Genomic DNA, 17,824 nt, shown 5'->3' with positions numbered 1-17,824 from the left:
TCCTGCAGCCATGGCTTATTGGAGGAGTTGGCCCCAGGATGGCTCCCTGGCCTCCACCTCAGGCACTAAGAGCTCAGTTGCTGAGCAACAGAGCAATGCCCCAGATGGGCAGAGCATCACTTCCTAGTGGGCTTGCCAGGTGGATCCTGGTCAGTGCACATGCGGGAGTGTGTCTCTGCCTCCCCTCCTCTCACTGAATAAAAAAAAGACTGACATAAAAATGATCACTTTTGCTTTTAATTTACCCATAAAATTTAATAGCTACTAACGTTGTTAGAACCTAACTACTTAATAAATGTAATTGTTAGGTATTGCTTTTGGCCACAGGACTCCATGAAAAAATTAAGAAGACTCTAAAGATGCCATAAACCAAGAAAGTTTAGGAACCCCTGGGTTATCTACTTCTCTATATATTAAATACACTCCAATTTTTCCATAGTTCTTCAGTGTATGAATCAGTATGAGAGGACCAGTCCCTCAAATTGGGGGTGCACATGTAGGAGTACCTTTTGATAGGAAATACCTCTCTTAAGAGCCTGCTTTAGAGGAACAAGTAAAACAGAAGCAGTTATCTTCCCATTCCAATAAGGAGCTGTACAGTGGGTAGAGAGGGTAAGATACACTCTACTTCCTAGCTCCCCAGGTCATTTCATAAACTTATACAAATGATATTGAGACACCAGAGCCACTCAGCACACATGTGTAGTCAGGAATGCTTACCTGTCTAGACCAGAGAATTCAATACCATCTACCATCCCAGTCACAATATCCTAGGGTAAATTATGCTACTGCTTACTCCTCTTCTCAAATTTATCCCAAAAGGAGCTTCCTGTAACTCAGACCCCAAAGGAAGTCCTAATCATGTTGTATATTAAGGCACATAAATCTAACACATTACATTGTGATTGTTAATAAATTAAACATGTACAGTGTGTCCGTAAAGTCATGGTGCGCTTTTGACCGGTCACAGGAAAACAACAAAAGACGATAGAAATGTGAAATCTGCACCAAATAAAAGGAAAACTCCCAGTTTCATACCTATTCAGTGCAGTTCGATGTGGGCTCACGCACAGATTTTTTAGGGCTCCTTAGGTAGCTATCCCGTATAGCCTCTACAGACTTGTCACTGACTGATGGCCTACCAGAATGGGGTTTCTCCACCAAACTGCCGGTTTCCTTCAACTGCTTATCCCACCGAGTAATGTTGTTCCTATGTGGTGGCGCTTCATTATAAACGCGCCGAAATTCACGTTGCGCTTTGGTCACAGATTCGAATTTAGCGAGCCACAGAACACACTGAACTTTCCTCTGTACCGTCCACATCTCGACTGGCATGACCGTGGGCTGCTCCGATGTATACACGGTGTTACATCATCATCTGCACATGTGCACATGCTGCCACATCATCCTACAGAAACTGGGAGGGTTTTCCTTTTATTTGGTACAGATTTCACATTTCTATTTGTCTTTTGTTGCTTTTCTGTGACCAGTCAAAAGTACACCATGACTTTACGGACACACTGTACTTCTAAAATGTGTTTCCATAGTTACAATAGCAAAACTATACTTAGAATAAATAACAAACTTCCCATTTGTAATTATTTAGCTCCATTCACAGCAATTTGGAAAAGGACTGCAAATCAAATATTTAGGGTTTCTACTCTTGAAATGAAGGAGAAACAAATCAGAATACATTTTTTAAATGTTTAGACAAAATTCACATAAAAATATATATATTAATTATAGCATATGCACACATACTTAGAAAAAAAGGAAAAAGTAGAGAATTTGCCCATAATCAAAATTTTATTGAAAAACTGACACCAAAATAGGAGATCACTGTCGTATACTTACAAAATTAAATGTAATTACATTATCTTGGTTGATTAACTAGAATTTCTGAACCGATAAGGCTTTCTGTGATATAACACAAATTCAGGAAGCTGTGTGGATCATTATTAGTGTTGCTTTCTTCTAAATGAACACCCTGTAATGGAATTACAAAAGCATATTAAACACAAGTCTATTCTCTTTGGTAGTCCTAATGGCAAAAAGCACTTAAGTAAAAAGCTTACATTTTAAGAATATTACATTAACATTCATAATTTATCCTTTTTACCAGAAATTTGCTATAACAAATCATTTATATTTGAATTTACTCTGATGTGACTGTAACTGTCACTCCTGTGTCTCAAATACCATAATGAAATCCATTTAACACCATGAGCTGAATTCATCAGTTAAAACTTTCAAGTTGGCATGCTATAAAGGTTTTGGAAATCTTGCAAGTAGGCTGATTTCATACTTATATCTTACTAAGTCATATCAAATAGATCTTGAATTTGTTGCCAATCCACTTACTCTTCCAGTGAGAAAATGTATTCACAGCTCCCCAAAATATCACAAATTTCAAATATATGGAATTCTAAATCTACAAGTTGTACTCTGGAAAACTATATAATTATTTCTTTCTTACTGCACAAAAGTGAAAGAGGAATTAAAATTAGATTTTTATATTAACCACTTAGTACTCATAGATATCAAACCTCAAGCATTTAAATTTATATATTATGTTACTTAGCTAGCAATAACTGTCTTAAGTCCTATGTGCCATATACATATGGAACAAAATATTTACAAGAGAAATTTTTAAATCCTATGTTTTAAAAAAGTCCATGTCCTACTGTACATAGTTATTCTTCTGCTCATTCTGATTTATGTTTAATATTCCAAATTAGGCAAACTAAGTGACTAAAATATAACAGAATTAGGTGTTCCTAACTAAGAAAAATAATATTCAAAGGAGTTCTTTGCAAGGTCAAAGGTATAAATGTATCCAATTGAACAGAGCACTCTACTGAAAGAGTACACAAAGGCAAAATTATTTTGGCAATCATAAATTTAAGATTTCTTATAAACTGGTTTTTAATTTTTTTAAATTTTTTTATTTATTCATTTTTAGAGAGGAGAAAGAGACAGAGAGAGAGAAGGGGGAGGAGCAGGAAGCATCAACTCCCATATGTGCCTTGACCAGGCAAGCCCAGGGTTTTGAACCAGCGACCTCAGCATTTCCAGGTCGACACTTTATCCACTGCGCCACCACAGGTCAGGCCTAAACTGGTTTTTAATAAAGGTAGACATTCACAATCATTAAATCTCATCACTGGATTTAAAAATGCGAAACGATATACCTTCTGTGAGCCTCGCCTTTCCTCCTGTCGGCTGGCACAACACTGTTGAACAACCTACACAAAGAACCACCGTCTGGGCATGACTGAAAACCGTGGTGATCTTGTAGCAACCTAAAAAAAAAGGGCACTGTTAAAAGTGAAAAGCAGAAGAAAATACTGGACGTGTTCAACTTATTTGTAGTAAAAGCCTTTAAAAGATTTAAGAACTTTATTGTTGTGCAATAGCAAGCCACCTGTTTAATTTTCTAGTAGGCACATAATTGTTAAATAGCATCATTTCAACATTCAATCAAGACGTGGGGATTAATCAAAATCTCGAGTGTATTTTATGCTTCATATTTCCATCATGACTATCCAACTGCGGGTGTCAGTAGCCACAATCATAGGAAACGGCCACCACTCCGGACAGCTCAGCTTCACACTAGAGAATCAACAGCCTTTTCACTGCATCATGAAAAAGAAAACTCGTCACCTTACCAGCCTGAGGACTTAGTAAATCAACTGTCCTATTCCCTTCGGAGTCCCATCTCCACCCCTCCTCCGCACTGCAGTGTTTCCACAGCGGTTCCAATACCTTTATCCTCGAAACGTCCACCTCGCTAACCCCACTTCTCAACCGAGGGCCCTCGCGCGTCAAATACACGCACCACGCTAACAATCCCGATAGAAATTTGTATTGGGAAAGGAATTAAATTTGAACTGTTACCTGGGCATTTTACATCCATAAAATAAGAATTTGGACTTTGAACTAGCCGTTTCTTTTTATGTTTTTTCTTTTCCTCTTCCAAGGACGGATGCAGTAAATCTCTAGCCAGCTAAAAAAATAAAAAAACGAAACATACTATTACTAGAATGAAACCATACCTGAAATACACATGCGAAGATAACAGTCTCAGCAGAGGCAACACCTCGGATGTTACTTTTCCAAGCCTGTTAACTTGCCTCCGTACCTTGCATAATGCTTGCGATCAGGAAACATATGGTACGGTTAACCCCGTTCCTCTTTACCGAACTGAATAACAATCTCCCACAAAAATAAATAAATAACTAGATAAAACCGTCATGCTAAGTAAGAACGCGACCCCGATCCTGGACCCGCCGAGGGAAAAAACTGCCAAGTCAGTTTTAACAAGGAAACACGCAGAACGTCGCTTCAGAGAGAAGGCGAGGGGCCGAGAACCACGAAACTCAAAGGACAGCAGGAAGACTCCAAAGATCCCAGCCTCGCGGGCGTCCAGCAAAAACCCAGAGGAGCCGTGCCCTCCGAGGCGCCGACTGCGGTTCGCAGGCCAGGGCGGCCCAGATCCTCCCCGCTCCACGCCCTGGCATGGCCGGACCGGCCGCTCTGCCCCGGCAAGTCCCGACAAGTCCGCCAGGCGCCCAGAGGCTGCGCGAGCCCTGTCTCGTCGCCACGTTCGGCGGAGAGCCCAGAGTGCCCGCAGAGCGGTCGGGAACCCCTCCGCACACTGAGAAACCCGAAACAAGCCCGAAAGTCAACACTCACAGGCATGTTGACGGTTTCGCAAGCCCAGTCTGTCAAGACTTCCGAGGCGACACCCTTGGTGAACAGCACGAGATCAGGCGCTCAGCATCAACTTCCGGGATAGAGGAGGCTGGGAGCGGAGGAGCGGTGCAGCCAGGCGGGCGGGCTGTCCGCTCTAGGCGCTCCTCTCGGTGGTGGTAGGTGTGTGGGGGTAGGGCTCCGGCCAGGTCTGCAGGTCCCGGGGCGCCCTGAGGGTCTTGCCAATCCGAGGTCACAGACTCCGCTAACCTAACGGGTTCCAGGGCAGGGGCCGCTGGTCGTAGAGCTTCTCACTGGACCAGCGATCCCCGAGCCAGGCTCCTGCGGTGTGTCCTCCGCCAGGAAACCACCTCGGGTGTAGGCCATGGAAAGGGAGTGCGGGCGGCATCGCGGAACCCCGCAGGCGGCCGGGCGGGCACGCTGGGCAGCTTGTGGCAGTCTGGCCGCCAAGCATGTCAGCTCTTGTATATTAAAAACAATATTATTAATTAAAACTATTGCCATGTGCCAGCGAGATTATGAAAGAGGCGCTTGTACTTGTGCATCCAGTTTCCAAGCACCGGTAATTGAGTTCTTTATGGGATGAATTTGTGCCTTGGGTCTGCCTTCCCTGAAAGTTTTTAAGCCCGGTTCGTTGCCATGCTTACTTCACCGCGAGGCTCCTTCCTGCCCAATGCGAACTTTCAAGAGCAGACAACTTTGGCCTGAGAACGTTATGTCAGGGATATGAAATATTTTTGATAAGGAGTGATGATGTAAGGGAATGTGATAGGAAGCTAAGAAACCAAGGAAACCCTTGACCAGAAAATTGTCCTAGAAAATAGACGTTTTTAATTGCCTGTTTCTCTGTTTGCAAAAGTAACATATGCGTAATGCACATTTTAAAAAATGCAGAAAAACAAAATTACCATGCAGAGATAATCATTTTTAACATTTGACCTATGTCCTTACAAACATTTTTTTAATTTATGTTTTTTTAAAGTGTATTTATTGAGCCCTGGCCAGTTGGTTCAGTGGTAGAGCGTCCACCCCCATGTGGAAGTCCCGAGTTCGATTTCTGGTCAGGACACATAGGAGAAGTGCCCCTCTGCTTCTCTACCCTTGCCCCTCTCCTTTCTCTCTCTCTCTTTCTCTTTTCTCCTCCCATAGCCACGGCTCCATTGGAGCAAAGTTGGCCAGGGATGCTCAAGACGGCTCCATGGCCTCTGCCACAGGCTCTAGAATGGCTCCCGCCACAACAGAGCAACACCCCAGATGGGCAGAACATCACTCCCTGGTGGGCATGTTGGTGGATCCTGGTCAGGGCATGCGGGAGTCTGTCTGACTGCCTCCCCGCTTCTAACTTTGGAAAAATACAAAATAAAAATTTATTATTGATTTTAGTGAGAGAGGAACAGAGAGAGAGGGACAGACAGAAACAGGAACATCAATCTGTTCCTGTATGTGCCCTGACTAGGTATCAAATCTGCAACCTCAGAGCTTCCGGACAATGCTCCAATCAACCTAGCCATCTGGCCAGGGCAATTTATTAATTTTTAGAGAAAGAAATACCTCGACTTGCTGTTCCACCCATTTGTGCCATCCCTGGTTGATTTCTGTATGTGCCAGACCAACCCAGGACAGGGGATCAAACCATAATGTGGGCATGTCCAGAGGACACTCCAACCAACTGAGCCAACTGCCAGGGCCCAAACATTTTCTTACTCACATATAGGCTTGTTTTGAGTTTTGTTTAACATAATTGGTATCATCTTCTGCATATTCCTTTTTAGACATCATTTTACCCCCACTTACTGTATAATGAGTATTGCTACATGTTACTACATAGTTTCCTAATTATGACTTTTAATGGTCATGGAGTATTGGTCACTTGAATATATATATTTTCCTTTCATCCATATGCTAAATTGGAATTAGGTTTGGGTTATTTAACATTTTAAATAGTAATAAAAATTAAATGTTTTCAGGCAGGAGTATATAGTACAATTGTATTGACAGAATAATGGACCCCAAAGACTTCAATGTCCTAATCCCCAGGACCTGTACTTACTTGGCAAGTTGAATTAAAGTTACTAATTAGTTTACTTTAAACCAGGAAAATTATGCTGGGTTATCTGGGTAGGCCCAATGTAAACACAAGGGTCGTTAAAAGTGGAAGAAGAAGGCAAAAAGAATCAAAGGAAAAGATGGCCCTGGCTGGGTAGCTCAGTTGGTTAGAACATCATCCCCATACATCAAGGTTGCAGATTGAACCCCTAGTTAGGGCACAGACAAGAATCAACCAATGAATGCATAAATAAGTGGAACAACAAATCAATGTTTTTCTCTCTCCCCTCCTCTCCTATATCTCTCTCTAAAAATCAAGGAAGGGCCTGACCTGTGGTGGCGCAGTGGATGGAGCGTCGACCTGGAAATGCTGAGGTCGCCGGTTTGGAGCCCTGGGCTTGCCTGGTCAAGGCACATGTGGGAGTTGATGCTTCCAGCTCCTCCCCACCTTCTCTCTCTGTCTCTCTCTCTCTCCATTTCTCTCTCCTCTCTAAAATGAATAAATAAAATTAAATTTAAAAAAAAAATCAAGGAAGGAAGGGAGGGAGGGAAGGAGAGAGGGAAGGGAAAGAGAGAGAAAGAGAAAGAAAGAAAAGAAAAAGAGAAAGAAAAAAGGGAAGAAAGAGAGAGAAAGAAAGAAAAAAGAAAGAAAATGTGATGAAGAAGGGTCTGAGAGATGCTATGTTGCTGGCTTTAATAAAGATGGAAGAAGGGGGCCATAAGCCAAGGAATGTGGGCAGCCTCCAGCAGCTAAAAAGGGCAAGGAAGAGGACTCTCCCCTAGAGCCTCCAGAAGGGATACATTCCTGCTAGCACCTCAATTTTAACAGTGAGACTTGGGTCAGACTTGAGTAAAGAATTTAAGATAAATTTGTATTGTTTTAAGCCACTAACTATATGGTAATTTGTTACAACAGCAATAGAAGACTAATACAATAATGAAGACCCATGTACCCATCACCCAACTCTGTCAAATCTTAATAGTCAATCTTCCTAACTCTCAGATTTTCTCTATTAAAATAACACTGTAGTAAACATTCTTATAGATAAGTCATTGTACACATCCTTGATTATTTCCTTAGGATAAATTTCTAGAAGGAAGAATTAGTGAATTAAAAGTTATGCACATTTGCCTAACCTGTGGTGGCGCAGTTGATAAAAAGCTTCAACCTGGAATGCTGAGGTTGCCAGTTCAAATTCCTGGCTTGCTCAATCAAGGCACGTACAACTACTGTGAGTAGATGTTTCCTGCTCCTCCCCCCACTTTCTCACTCTCCCTCTCTTTCTCTTTCTCTCTCTCCCCTCTCTCCAAAAATCAATAAATAAAATCTAAAAAAAGAAAAGTTATGCACATATAAGGTTTATAATATAAACTACCAAATTACCCACCAGAAAAGTCAAACCAATTTACATTCCAGATGGAAATGTTTTAAAATGTTCCCCTTTTTTGCACCCTTGATCATATTGGATATATGTTTTCCCTATCTCAGTAAATACAGAAAAACTATATAGTATTTTATCATTTTCACTATTGTATTAATACTTTCCATATGCTTATTGCTTATTAATACTTTTTTGTTGGGATGATCATCTATTCCTTCCTTATGTGTTCTTCTGTATGAAAGATATTAACCAAATATTTTCCCAGTTTGTTTTCTATTAATTTTATCCTGTCAATTTTATTTTTTGGTGATTTAAACATCATACAGTAAATTTTAATTGTTCATTTATATATACTGTATAATGCAGGCATACCTCATTTTATTGCATCTGCTTTTTTGAACGTCACAGGAAGGCAAGACCCTCTATCAGCAAAAGGATTACATCTCTCTTTAGTGCTATACTCGCTTATTACAGTGGGCTAAAAGCAAACCCACAATATCTTCAAGTTTTGCCTGTATATTTTAAACCTATTGGGTTTCTTATTTATTTATTTATTTATTTTAAGTGAGAGAGAGAGACAGACAGGAAGGGAGAGAGATGAGAAGCATCAACTCATAGTTGAGGCACGTTATCTGTTCATTGATTGCTTTCTCACATGTGCCTTGATGTGCGGGGGAGGGGATCTCCAGCCAAGCCAGTGACCCACTTGCTCAAGCCATAAACCTTGGGCTCCAACCAGTCTTCATGGGCTCATGTCTATGATACCACACTCGAGCCAGCAATCTCTGAGTTTTGAACCAGGTTCCCAGCATCCCAAACTGACTCTCTATCCACTGCGCCACCACCTGGTCAGGCAAGTTTTTCCTTTTTTAGACAGGTCTTGGTCACTTTAGGATCGGCTAAATATTTTCATATGCTTTCTTTTAATTCTTTTGTTGTGATATATATTCTTTAACTTTTTAATTAATCTGGGATTTATTTTAACATGATGTATAGTAGGTCTCAGAACAACTTCAGACCTAGCAATCTTCAGTTCCTTAACTAATTCCCAGTACAGTGTCAAAACCCTCCAACTTCTGAGAAACTGTGGTAGCATGAGAAATAAAACTCTCAAGGGCAAAAAGACCTGAACTCTATAACTCTGCCTCCCCCTCCAGAGCTCAGTTTCTCCTAAAATGTCCCCTAGGCCTTTGCACTGATGGCAGATGAAGGGACCCAGAGTCCCTTTGCCTTGGTAGCCTTTTCTCAGGGATCCTGCAGGAGGAGCTCCCACGTGGCTTCCCAAAGAACCGTGAAATGCTAGTTGGGGTTCTGTTTCCTGCCTGAGAACTCTCCAGCTGTTCTATCTGGCCAGGTCTGAGGAGGTGCTGCTGAACTCTCCGAGTCAGCACCTGGCCCCTGCACCTCAGAAGTGTGCAGCCATCTCCTCTCCCTTCCCCCTTCTCCAACTTCAGACACTGAGAAAACTCACAGGTGTTTGGGTAAGCCAGGAACCCAACTAGTGCTAAATTTCAAGCCCGCTGAGCCTGGTTCTAAATAGGTCAGGTCCCACTTTACCCAGGTTCGAGCTCCTCAGGCTTGTGCCCTTCAATCCCAGAAAGATGGTCAGAGGTTTAGTTTAGTTTTGTTTTTAAGAAACTTAGGATGTGACGTGGGGCTCTAAATAACTTCACAGTCTTGCCTTTTAAGTTTTTTTTTCTAAGAATCTCAGAGAAATTTGTGTCATTAGCAAACTGTAACAAGACTGCATTCTTTTTTTTTCTTCTTTCTATTGTCCACCTGTTGGCAGGTTTCAAAGCACATGGGACTTATTCTCAACCTGTTCCTGAAATCAGCAGCACCTCTTCTCTACAAACCAGTTCTTCAACAGGGTCACCACCATTGTCCCAAGAGCTCTATTGTAAAGGTTCAAATCCATCTGTCATTCATGAAGATGTTTGATGCTCTCAGGTAAGCTCCCATCTATATGGGGTAAGAGTCTCAGTTGAGGACTGTGCTATTTCTTTATTTGCCATGCCAACTTCATTTCTGACTGAGGCTGAGCCCTTACTGAGCTGGTGCTATAGACTGAATGTTTGAATCCCCCCAAAATTTGTATGTTGAATTCTAATCCCCAATATGATGATATTGGGAAGTGAGGCCTTTGGGAAGTGGTTAGGTCATCAGGATAGAGCCCCATGAATGGGATTAGTGCCCTTATAAATGAGGCCCCAGAGGCCCCTTCTGCCATGTGAGGACACAGTGAGAAAACTGCCATCTATGAACAAGGAGGTTGGCTCTATCTAGACACCAGTGTCACCAAATTTGCTGATGCCCTGACTTTGGACTTCCCAGCCTGCAGAACTGTGAGAAATAAATGTCTGTTGTTTAAACCACCCAACCTATGGCCAGGAGGCTGACTTTGATGGGCTACCACAGCTGGGTTCTCTTGCCTTCTGGTTTCTAGTTGGGTTAGGCCAATGGGAGGCACTAGTAGGAAATCACAGGGAGGGAGAGAGCAGTGTTGGGGTATTGATTTCCTGGATTTATCCTGACGGGCTCAACGAGTGGCTGTGTTTCTCCAAGGGTAACAGTTGCTGCAGGCGTCCCTTTCCCACAGCCATCATGGGATTCCAATCACCACTTCCTCCCCCTTTGGCCCTTCCACTTGAAAGGAGGTGCCTTTTCGTCTTTTGCTGGTTTCTGTTAACCCTGTCCCAACTTTGTAAATAGTCTCTACATTTCTTCAACAGCCAATTTCGAATGGGCCATCTGTGATGGGCCAGAACCCAGACAGGGGGATCCCCTGCCAGAATGTGCTCCTTTTGGCCTGAAAGGCTTTGCAGATGGGGTCTGTAATGCTGGTGACCGAGGCCAGGCAGGTTCACAGTGGATTTGGGCAGATGGTGGAGGAACTGTGGAGCCAGAAAGCATTGGACCATTACCTTTTAATAGAGTCTTACAATAGCGAATGAGCTGACAGGGTAAAAATGTTTCTCATGGCAGCAGGCCAACAAACAGCAGAACAGCCCTTCACAGTGGCGGGTAAGCAATTTGCAATCTGCACCACCCTGAGGGCAAGCCCTGCAGCCTTACGTAGGCTACATACACATGGCTCTGCCACGTGCTCATGCACTCCTCAGGCAGAGGGCAAGAGAGCAAGTCTAACACAGCTGTTTTCCCAACAGAGTCCATCTGCTCCTCAGCCATCAATCCAACCAGGTCACCCAGGGATGTCCATTGCCCCTGCCTGTGGAACCCTTTGATTTTAACAGGTTGGCTTGAGATGGATATGGGAATCAAGGGAGACTGCCTAGAGCCCTAGCCATGCAAATCGTTGACAGTGACATTGGGAAAACCTAGGAGTTTTTTGGAAATGCAGAACCGCAGACCCCATCCCAGATCCTCTGAGTCAGAATCTGCACCTTAACAAGATCCCCTGGTGATTTGTGTGCACATCCCAGTGTGAGAAGTGCTGGCCTGGATACACCACACTGCCGTTCTCTCTGGCGTCTTCCTGCCTCCCCTGTGGGCTCTGAGGGAACCAGAATCCAGACCCCTACTACTCCAGGATAACAAATCAAGGCTATTTCTCTTGATTGGAGCAGGGAAGCTCCTCTTTTCCCCTACCACTCTAACCTATTTTGTTCATTCCAGCCAATCTCATTCCCTCTTACTCTGTCTAGGAATCCTTTAAATCAATGATACTCCAACTTTGTTGCACATTAGAATGACCAAAGGAGCATCCTAGCTCAACTAAATTAGAGTATTTGGGGATGGGAACGAGGTGGCAATAGCTTGTAAAACTCCCTAGGTGATTACCATGAGGAGCCAAGGTTGAGTACTACTACTCTAAGTTCTCCTGAGGCGTCAAAATTTTCAAAAGCAAAGCACAGAAAGAATGACAGGCTACTCCTGCTTAAAGGTATAAATAGGAAAAATACAGGAAAAAAACATTAATTAATATCCCGACTCAGTAGTCAGGTGAGATCTCCCAGCATTGTCCTGCCTTCCCTGATGCTCAGGTCTCTGGTCTCCTCATCTCCCCACCTACTGCTTCCTGCAAATCCTCTCACAAGCTGCCTGAGTCTCCGGGGGAGAAAGTGAGCTGCTTAGGGCCAGGTGCTCTCTCAAACTTTACTGGCTTTCCACATCTCATAGTAAAGATGTTTTATGAATACGCTGAGATAAGCAAAAATTTATGCAAATATAACCTCTGCCTTTTCTGAACTCTTGAGGCACTCATTGCCTGCATTAATAATTGCTTAACTATTCTTGTCTTGTGTGATTTTTCATCTTATGCTCTTGTACTGCAGTTTCATCTCCTTGTGTTTATGTCTGTCTTCTCTTCCCTAAAAGTCCACAGGCTTCTTAAGATCAGGATTTGGTCTCATCTCCCCACATGCCCACTACAGTACATCAAAGTGCAGAAATATGTCCACTGAGTGCCATACTCAACGTAACTGGCTTGATGGTCATTCTTTGAGGACTACTTGTTGCGCCTGTAACTTATCTAGAACCCTTTTATTTTAGTTGCTACTTCACTTGGTTCTTTGTGATGCATGCCTTTGACCTTTCCTCTGCCTCAACCTGATGTGATGAGAAAACCAGAAGGCCACTTAATTCTGGCTAAGCTACAGTTAACTTGTTTCTAAAATTGGGAAAATTGCTCTGGCTGGTTGGCTCAGTGGTAGAGCGTCGGCCTGGCGTGCAGAAGTCCCGGGTTCAATTCCGGCCAGGGCACACAGGAGAAGCACCCATCTGCTTCTCCACCTCTCCCCTCTCCTTCCTCTCTGTCTCTCTCTTCCCCTCCCGCAGTGAGGCTCCATTGAAGCAAAGATGGCCCGGGCACTGGGGATGGCTCCTTAGCCTCTGCCCCAGGCGCTGGAGTGGCTCTGGTTGCAACAGAGCGATGCCCCGGAGGGGCAGAGCATCGCCCCCTGGTGGGCAGAGCATCTCCCCCTGGTGGGCGTGCCGGGTGGATCCCATTCGGGCGCATGCGGGAGTCTATCTGACTGTCTCTCCCCGTTTCCAGCTTCAGAAAAATACCAAAAAAAAAAAATAATAATAATAAAATAAAATTGGGAAAATTATCCTAAGTCATTTTAGAGTTGGTGAGATATTAGAGTGAGCTCTTCCTGTGAAAAGTGTACAGGCAAAGTAAATGAGATCATTCTGTTTTACCATTAGATAAAAGCTGATTAAAAGGCTAATGATCCAAAGGGTTCAAAGTATTAAGAATGGTATTTTATTTCTTAATATTAAAATTTTACTCAACTATTTATGAAATATTTACTATATACGATGCACTAGGTAATATAAACCCTGTTTCCTAGGAACACAGAAATTTTTTAACTCTATTAGCCACTTAACCTCTTTAAGTTGTTTCTCCATCTGTAAAATAAAAATATTTATACCTATTTTATAAGGTTAAATGAATATAAAGTGAAATAATGCTTGTAAAGTATTCAGTATATTATAAATGCTCAATAAATGCTTAATTGTAATCATTAGAGCTTATTGATGATATAGAAATCAGTTAATTCTGGGAATCTTGGGCTGATGGTGATATCATGAATAAGGACTTGTAAAATACAATTTTTTAAACAATAGTTCTGCTTTAAGGAAGGTTATGAATACATTCCACCTACAGGAAGTTTTTGCAGAAGTCTTACTTTTGATTAAAAGCTGAGAGATTGTTCTTTCAAAATCCAACAGGTGGCACAAGGAGCCACTTGTTGTGCAGGACAATCACTGGCCAGCAGAGAGCTTTTATCTTCCTGTTTCCAGAGGGCCTTTGCCTTGGAGATGTCTTCTTAGTCTGTTACATGGTCACTCCATAAGCAGCTGCAGACAGACCATGGTTATTATGGGTTTTTCTAAAGGAAAAAAGAGATGTGGCTTAAAAGGCAGTGGAGAGTGACTCTAGTCTTCCACAGATATTTTCCTCTAAATATTTCACTCATCTGAAACTAGTTAACTATATTTAACTGCTTAAATTCCAAGTTGCCCTTATGTGAAAGTAAATACTATTAGCTCTAAATGTATTTTTTACAGAGACATACAGTCCAAAGAGCTGGTAGGAGGCCTGTCTTCATTATTAATTGTGCCAGTTTGGTAGTCATTGGGTAGCGGAGATGAAAGCAGCAGGGCTCTGGGAAATGAGCTGGGGAGAGTTGTTTTGCTGATCTGCAGTGTTTTCTAATTTCCATAATTGTTGCCACCATGGCCAATGTCAAGTACTAAGATGAAGTCACTTGACCCAGAGTGGGGAAGAGATGAACACAATCTCCTGCTCCGGTAATGCCAAAAGTCTTTTTTTTTTTTTTTGGACAGAAAGTGAGAGGGAAAGATAAGGACAGAGAGACAGGAAGGGAGAGAGATGAGAAACATCAATGCTTCATTGTGGCTTTTTAGTTGTTCACTGACTGCTTTCTCCTATGTTCCTTAACCAGGGGGCTACAGCAGAGCAAGTGACCCCTTGCTCAAACCAGTGACCTTGGGCTTCAAGCCAGCAACCTTTGGGCTCAAGCCAGCCACCATGGGGTCATGTTTATGATCCCGTGCTCAAGCCAGCAACCCTGCACTCAAGCTGGTGAGCCCGTGCTCAAGCTGGTGAGCCCGTGCTCAAGCTGGATGAGCCCATGCTTAAGCTGGCAACCTTAGGATTTCGAACCTGGGTCCTCTGCATCCCAGTTCGATGCTCTATACACGGTGTCACCACCTAGTCAGGCAATGCCAAAGTCTTATTTTAGGAATATTTTTATTATCATCAGAATTATTAATAAAATATTCATATGAGCAATTTTCTCTTTCCTCAGATCAAAAAGCAGAGAGTGGGAGTAAAAAAATAAGAGAAATATGGACTACTAGATAAACCCCAGGTGGATGACCCTGAATAAAGAAGAGTTGACCTACTGGATCATTTTGCCCACCTGAGTATAACATATAACAGAGTAAGAGCTCTCTATAAGATATTGTTCTCTGACTTGTGAATAAAGAGGTTCATATTAAACATAGAATTTCAGGTTAGGAAGAAACAATGCATTCCAATTTTAGACAGTGCTGATTGTTCCTTATACCATGTCAAAATCTGCTTGTTGTTTTTGGGGTTTTTTTTTTTGTGACAGAGACAGAGAGAAAGACAGAGAAAGGGAGAGATAGACAGGAAGGGAGAGAGATGAGAAGCATCATTCCTTTGTTGCAGCTCCTTAGTTTTTCATTGATTGCTTTCTCATATGTGCCTTGATCAGGGAGCTACAGCAGAGTGAGTGACCCCTTGCTCAAGACAGCATCCTTGGGTTCAAGCCAGAAACCATGGGGTCATGTCTATTATCCCAGGCTCAAGCCAGCAACCATGCGCTCAAGCTGGTGAGCTCGAGCTCAAGCTGGATGAGCTCGCACTCAAGCTGGATGAGCCCACACTCAAGCTAGCGACCCTGGGGTCCCGAACCTGGGTCCTCTGCATTCCAGTTCAATGTTCTATCAACTGCGCCACCGCCTGACCAGGCAAAAATCTGCTTGTTTTTTACTTAAATTCACCTATTGAGGTTCTGGCCGATGAAGGGAACATAGAAAATACATTCATTTATTTTCCAGATGGCACCCCAAGAGCTAATTGAGGATGGCTTTACTTCTTGGATGAATACTGCAGGCTCCTACAAACAGTCTTTGCAGTTTCTAATCACCCTTTTCACCTTTCTCTGAACATGCTCCAGTTTTCCCCCATCCCTTTTAAAATAGGCCCAATGACTTAACACATTGCTAGCTCAAAATACCATGGAATTCTTACTTACCTTATTCTTCTCATCATACTATATGTGTATCCATACAGCTCAATATCACATATGATTTTGGGGCAATACAATGACATCACACAGTTGATTTACATAAACTTATACCTAACTAAAGTCCTTAGTCTTTTTAACTGTTATTAAACATCATACTACTTATGCTATAATTGTATTTTAAGGAATCTAAGTCCAGTGAATATACTACAAACCATTGAATTATACCATTTAAACCAGTGGGTTGAATGATATGTGAATTATATCCCAATAAATTTGTTAAAAAATATTATTTAAATAAATTTGTAAAAATGTATTTTATTAAATACTAAATTTTGTATTTTATTAAATGACTACTAAATTGTACCAGACACATTATCTCATATAACCCTTTCAACAGTCCTTTTGAGTTCTAGAGGAATTAAGAAACTTATACAAGTGAAAGAGCAAAGATTTGAACCCAATCTGTTCAGGATGCCCAAGTCATGTCATGCTCATTTCACCATACCACACTGTCTTTCTGCAACACTGCTGTGTGCTAAGTTTTGTAACTGGCACCCAGTCAAAGTCAGTGGGTAGAGATCTGCCAGGCACATAGAGCTCCAGTACCACGTGGATCCTCAGAGTAGTAACAGGTGATATGGTGACTCAGAGAAATTCAGGGCTAGAAAGATCTGGAAGGTAGCAAAAGGTAGATGTACCATAAGTGGAGTAAATATGATTATTGGCATTGGTAAAATGGGGGTGGTGGGGAAATGTTGGGAAGAACAATGTAAGTGACACAAACTGGCAGTGTGGGTTAGACAGGACAAGAGGCAGATAGCAAACTCCCAGCATGGTCTGCATTTCAAGTGTGTTACTGGGAAAAACAGATGTAAATAATGAAAGTCCTGATTTTTGGAGAGATCAGGGAACCGGTCAGGTTATGGAGACAGGGGCTGAAGCCTGAGCAATCAAAGACTCAGGTCCTGCAAGAGGGAATCAGAACTGAGACTCAGTGTCAGGATGAAAGTAGAAGGCCAGAAACCAGAATCAGGGTATTTGATCAGAGCAGGACAAGTCACAGGGTAACCTGGCTGTGTCCCCTGAACAACTAAAACAAAGCTTCTCTAAGCCTTCAGCTAGAGATGGGATTTGTCACTGAATCTGGTGGAGGGCCAGAGCTGTGGATGAGTAGCAAGTGGCCCAGCAATGGGGACTGACAGATCATTCGAAGAGACCAGTGCCTAGCCAGTGTTTTTTGTCTTTGCTGCAACATACATGACCAATGACAGTCACAGATAAACCCCTGTAGAGGTGTTCAGGGTTGGACAAAATTTTGGGTGTGCCATCTATAATGCCACCTATTTACCTTACTACACAAGGAAGTATATCAGGAAGTGACTAAGAGAGAACTTTCAGGAATAACTCTGACTCTGTTTCATTTAGTTTTATCATCAGCAAAAATGACTTGTGTGCATGCCCGATTTTGGCAGGCCCAGGTGATGAGACCACCTCAGTGGTCCTCATCAGGCAGAGACCGTACCTGTGTAACCAGAATCCTGGCTTAGCCTCTCTCTCAGTGCCAGCTCACTCACTTAGCCAAGGCTCCTTGGGTTACACGTAACAGATACATCCCAAGCTAGCCTGAGCTAAAATGGAGAGTGGACTGGACCCAGGCCAGGGCAGGAAGGGTAGCTGGGCTTCATGGGGGTCAGAACAAAGCCCTGAGAGGCCACTGGGAATGGAGATGGCTGTGCCCTTGCCACCTCCCTTTTTCTCTCAGGATTGACCTGGTTTCTCATCTCTACTTCTCCCTGGCACCTTTTCAGTCTCCTTTCTCTACCTTCCAGTTTTTTCTGCCTCCCAGAGCACATAGTGAAAATGGCCATGCCAGTTCCCTGTTACATGTGTCCTAGTTCCAGGGGCAGGAGTGAC

The 17,824-nt window shown here is 42.7% G+C and overlaps 1 protein-coding gene and 1 long non-coding RNA gene across 5 annotated transcripts; one reads left to right on the top strand and one right to left on the bottom strand.

Annotated features, from left to right (window-relative positions):
• Positions 1-1,787: 1,787 nt before the first annotated feature.
• On the bottom strand, positions 1,788-4,831 carry RPS27L (ribosomal protein S27 like). 2 transcript variants are annotated; one of them, XM_066276005.1, is made up of 4 exons: positions 4,696-4,831; positions 3,898-4,006; positions 3,192-3,302; positions 1,788-1,987 (listed from the first exon to the last, which is right to left on the bottom strand). In XM_066276005.1, the coding sequence occupies exons 1-4, from the start codon at positions 4,699-4,701 to the stop codon at positions 1,959-1,961; spliced, it is 255 nt and encodes an 84-aa protein (XP_066132102.1). In that variant the 5' UTR covers positions 4,702-4,831; the 3' UTR covers positions 1,788-1,958. The 2 variants fall into 2 exon arrangements, with proteins under 2 accessions (XP_066132102.1, XP_066132103.1); XM_066276006.1 differs by lacking the exon at positions 4,696-4,831 and adding an exon at positions 4,142-4,456.
• LOC136335015 (uncharacterized) lies at positions 4,747-16,167 on the top strand. 3 transcript variants are annotated; one of them, XR_010731250.1, is made up of 3 exons: positions 4,747-4,871; positions 9,931-10,091; positions 14,942-16,167. It is a non-coding gene; the product is annotated as an uncharacterized lncRNA (long non-coding RNA). The 3 variants fall into 3 exon arrangements; XR_010731249.1 differs by having other exon boundaries at positions 4,750-4,875; XR_010731248.1 differs by lacking the exon at positions 4,747-4,871 and adding an exon at positions 7,851-7,991.
• Positions 16,168-17,824: the final 1,657 nt, after the last annotated feature.

This window comes from Saccopteryx bilineata, chromosome 4 (genome assembly GCF_036850765.1).
Source record: "Saccopteryx bilineata isolate mSacBil1 chromosome 4, mSacBil1_pri_phased_curated, whole genome shotgun sequence".
In the NCBI taxonomy this organism is placed as follows: Eukaryota; Metazoa; Chordata; class Mammalia; order Chiroptera; family Emballonuridae; genus Saccopteryx; species Saccopteryx bilineata.
This window is presented reverse-complemented; position numbering and strand designations above follow the sequence as displayed.

What these genes read in the sequence shown, in the direction of transcription:
- RPS27L (XM_066276005.1), bottom strand. An exon ending in TATGGATGTAAAATGCCCAG is followed by an intron (nt 3,303 to 3,897) that starts GTAACAGTTCAA and finishes CTTTTTTTTTAG; the next exon opens with GTTGCTACAAGATCACCACG. An exon ending in AAAGGCGAGGCTCACAGAAG is followed by an intron (nt 1,988 to 3,191) that starts GTATATCGTTTC and finishes ATTCCATTACAG; the next exon opens with GGTGTTCATTTAGAAGAAAG.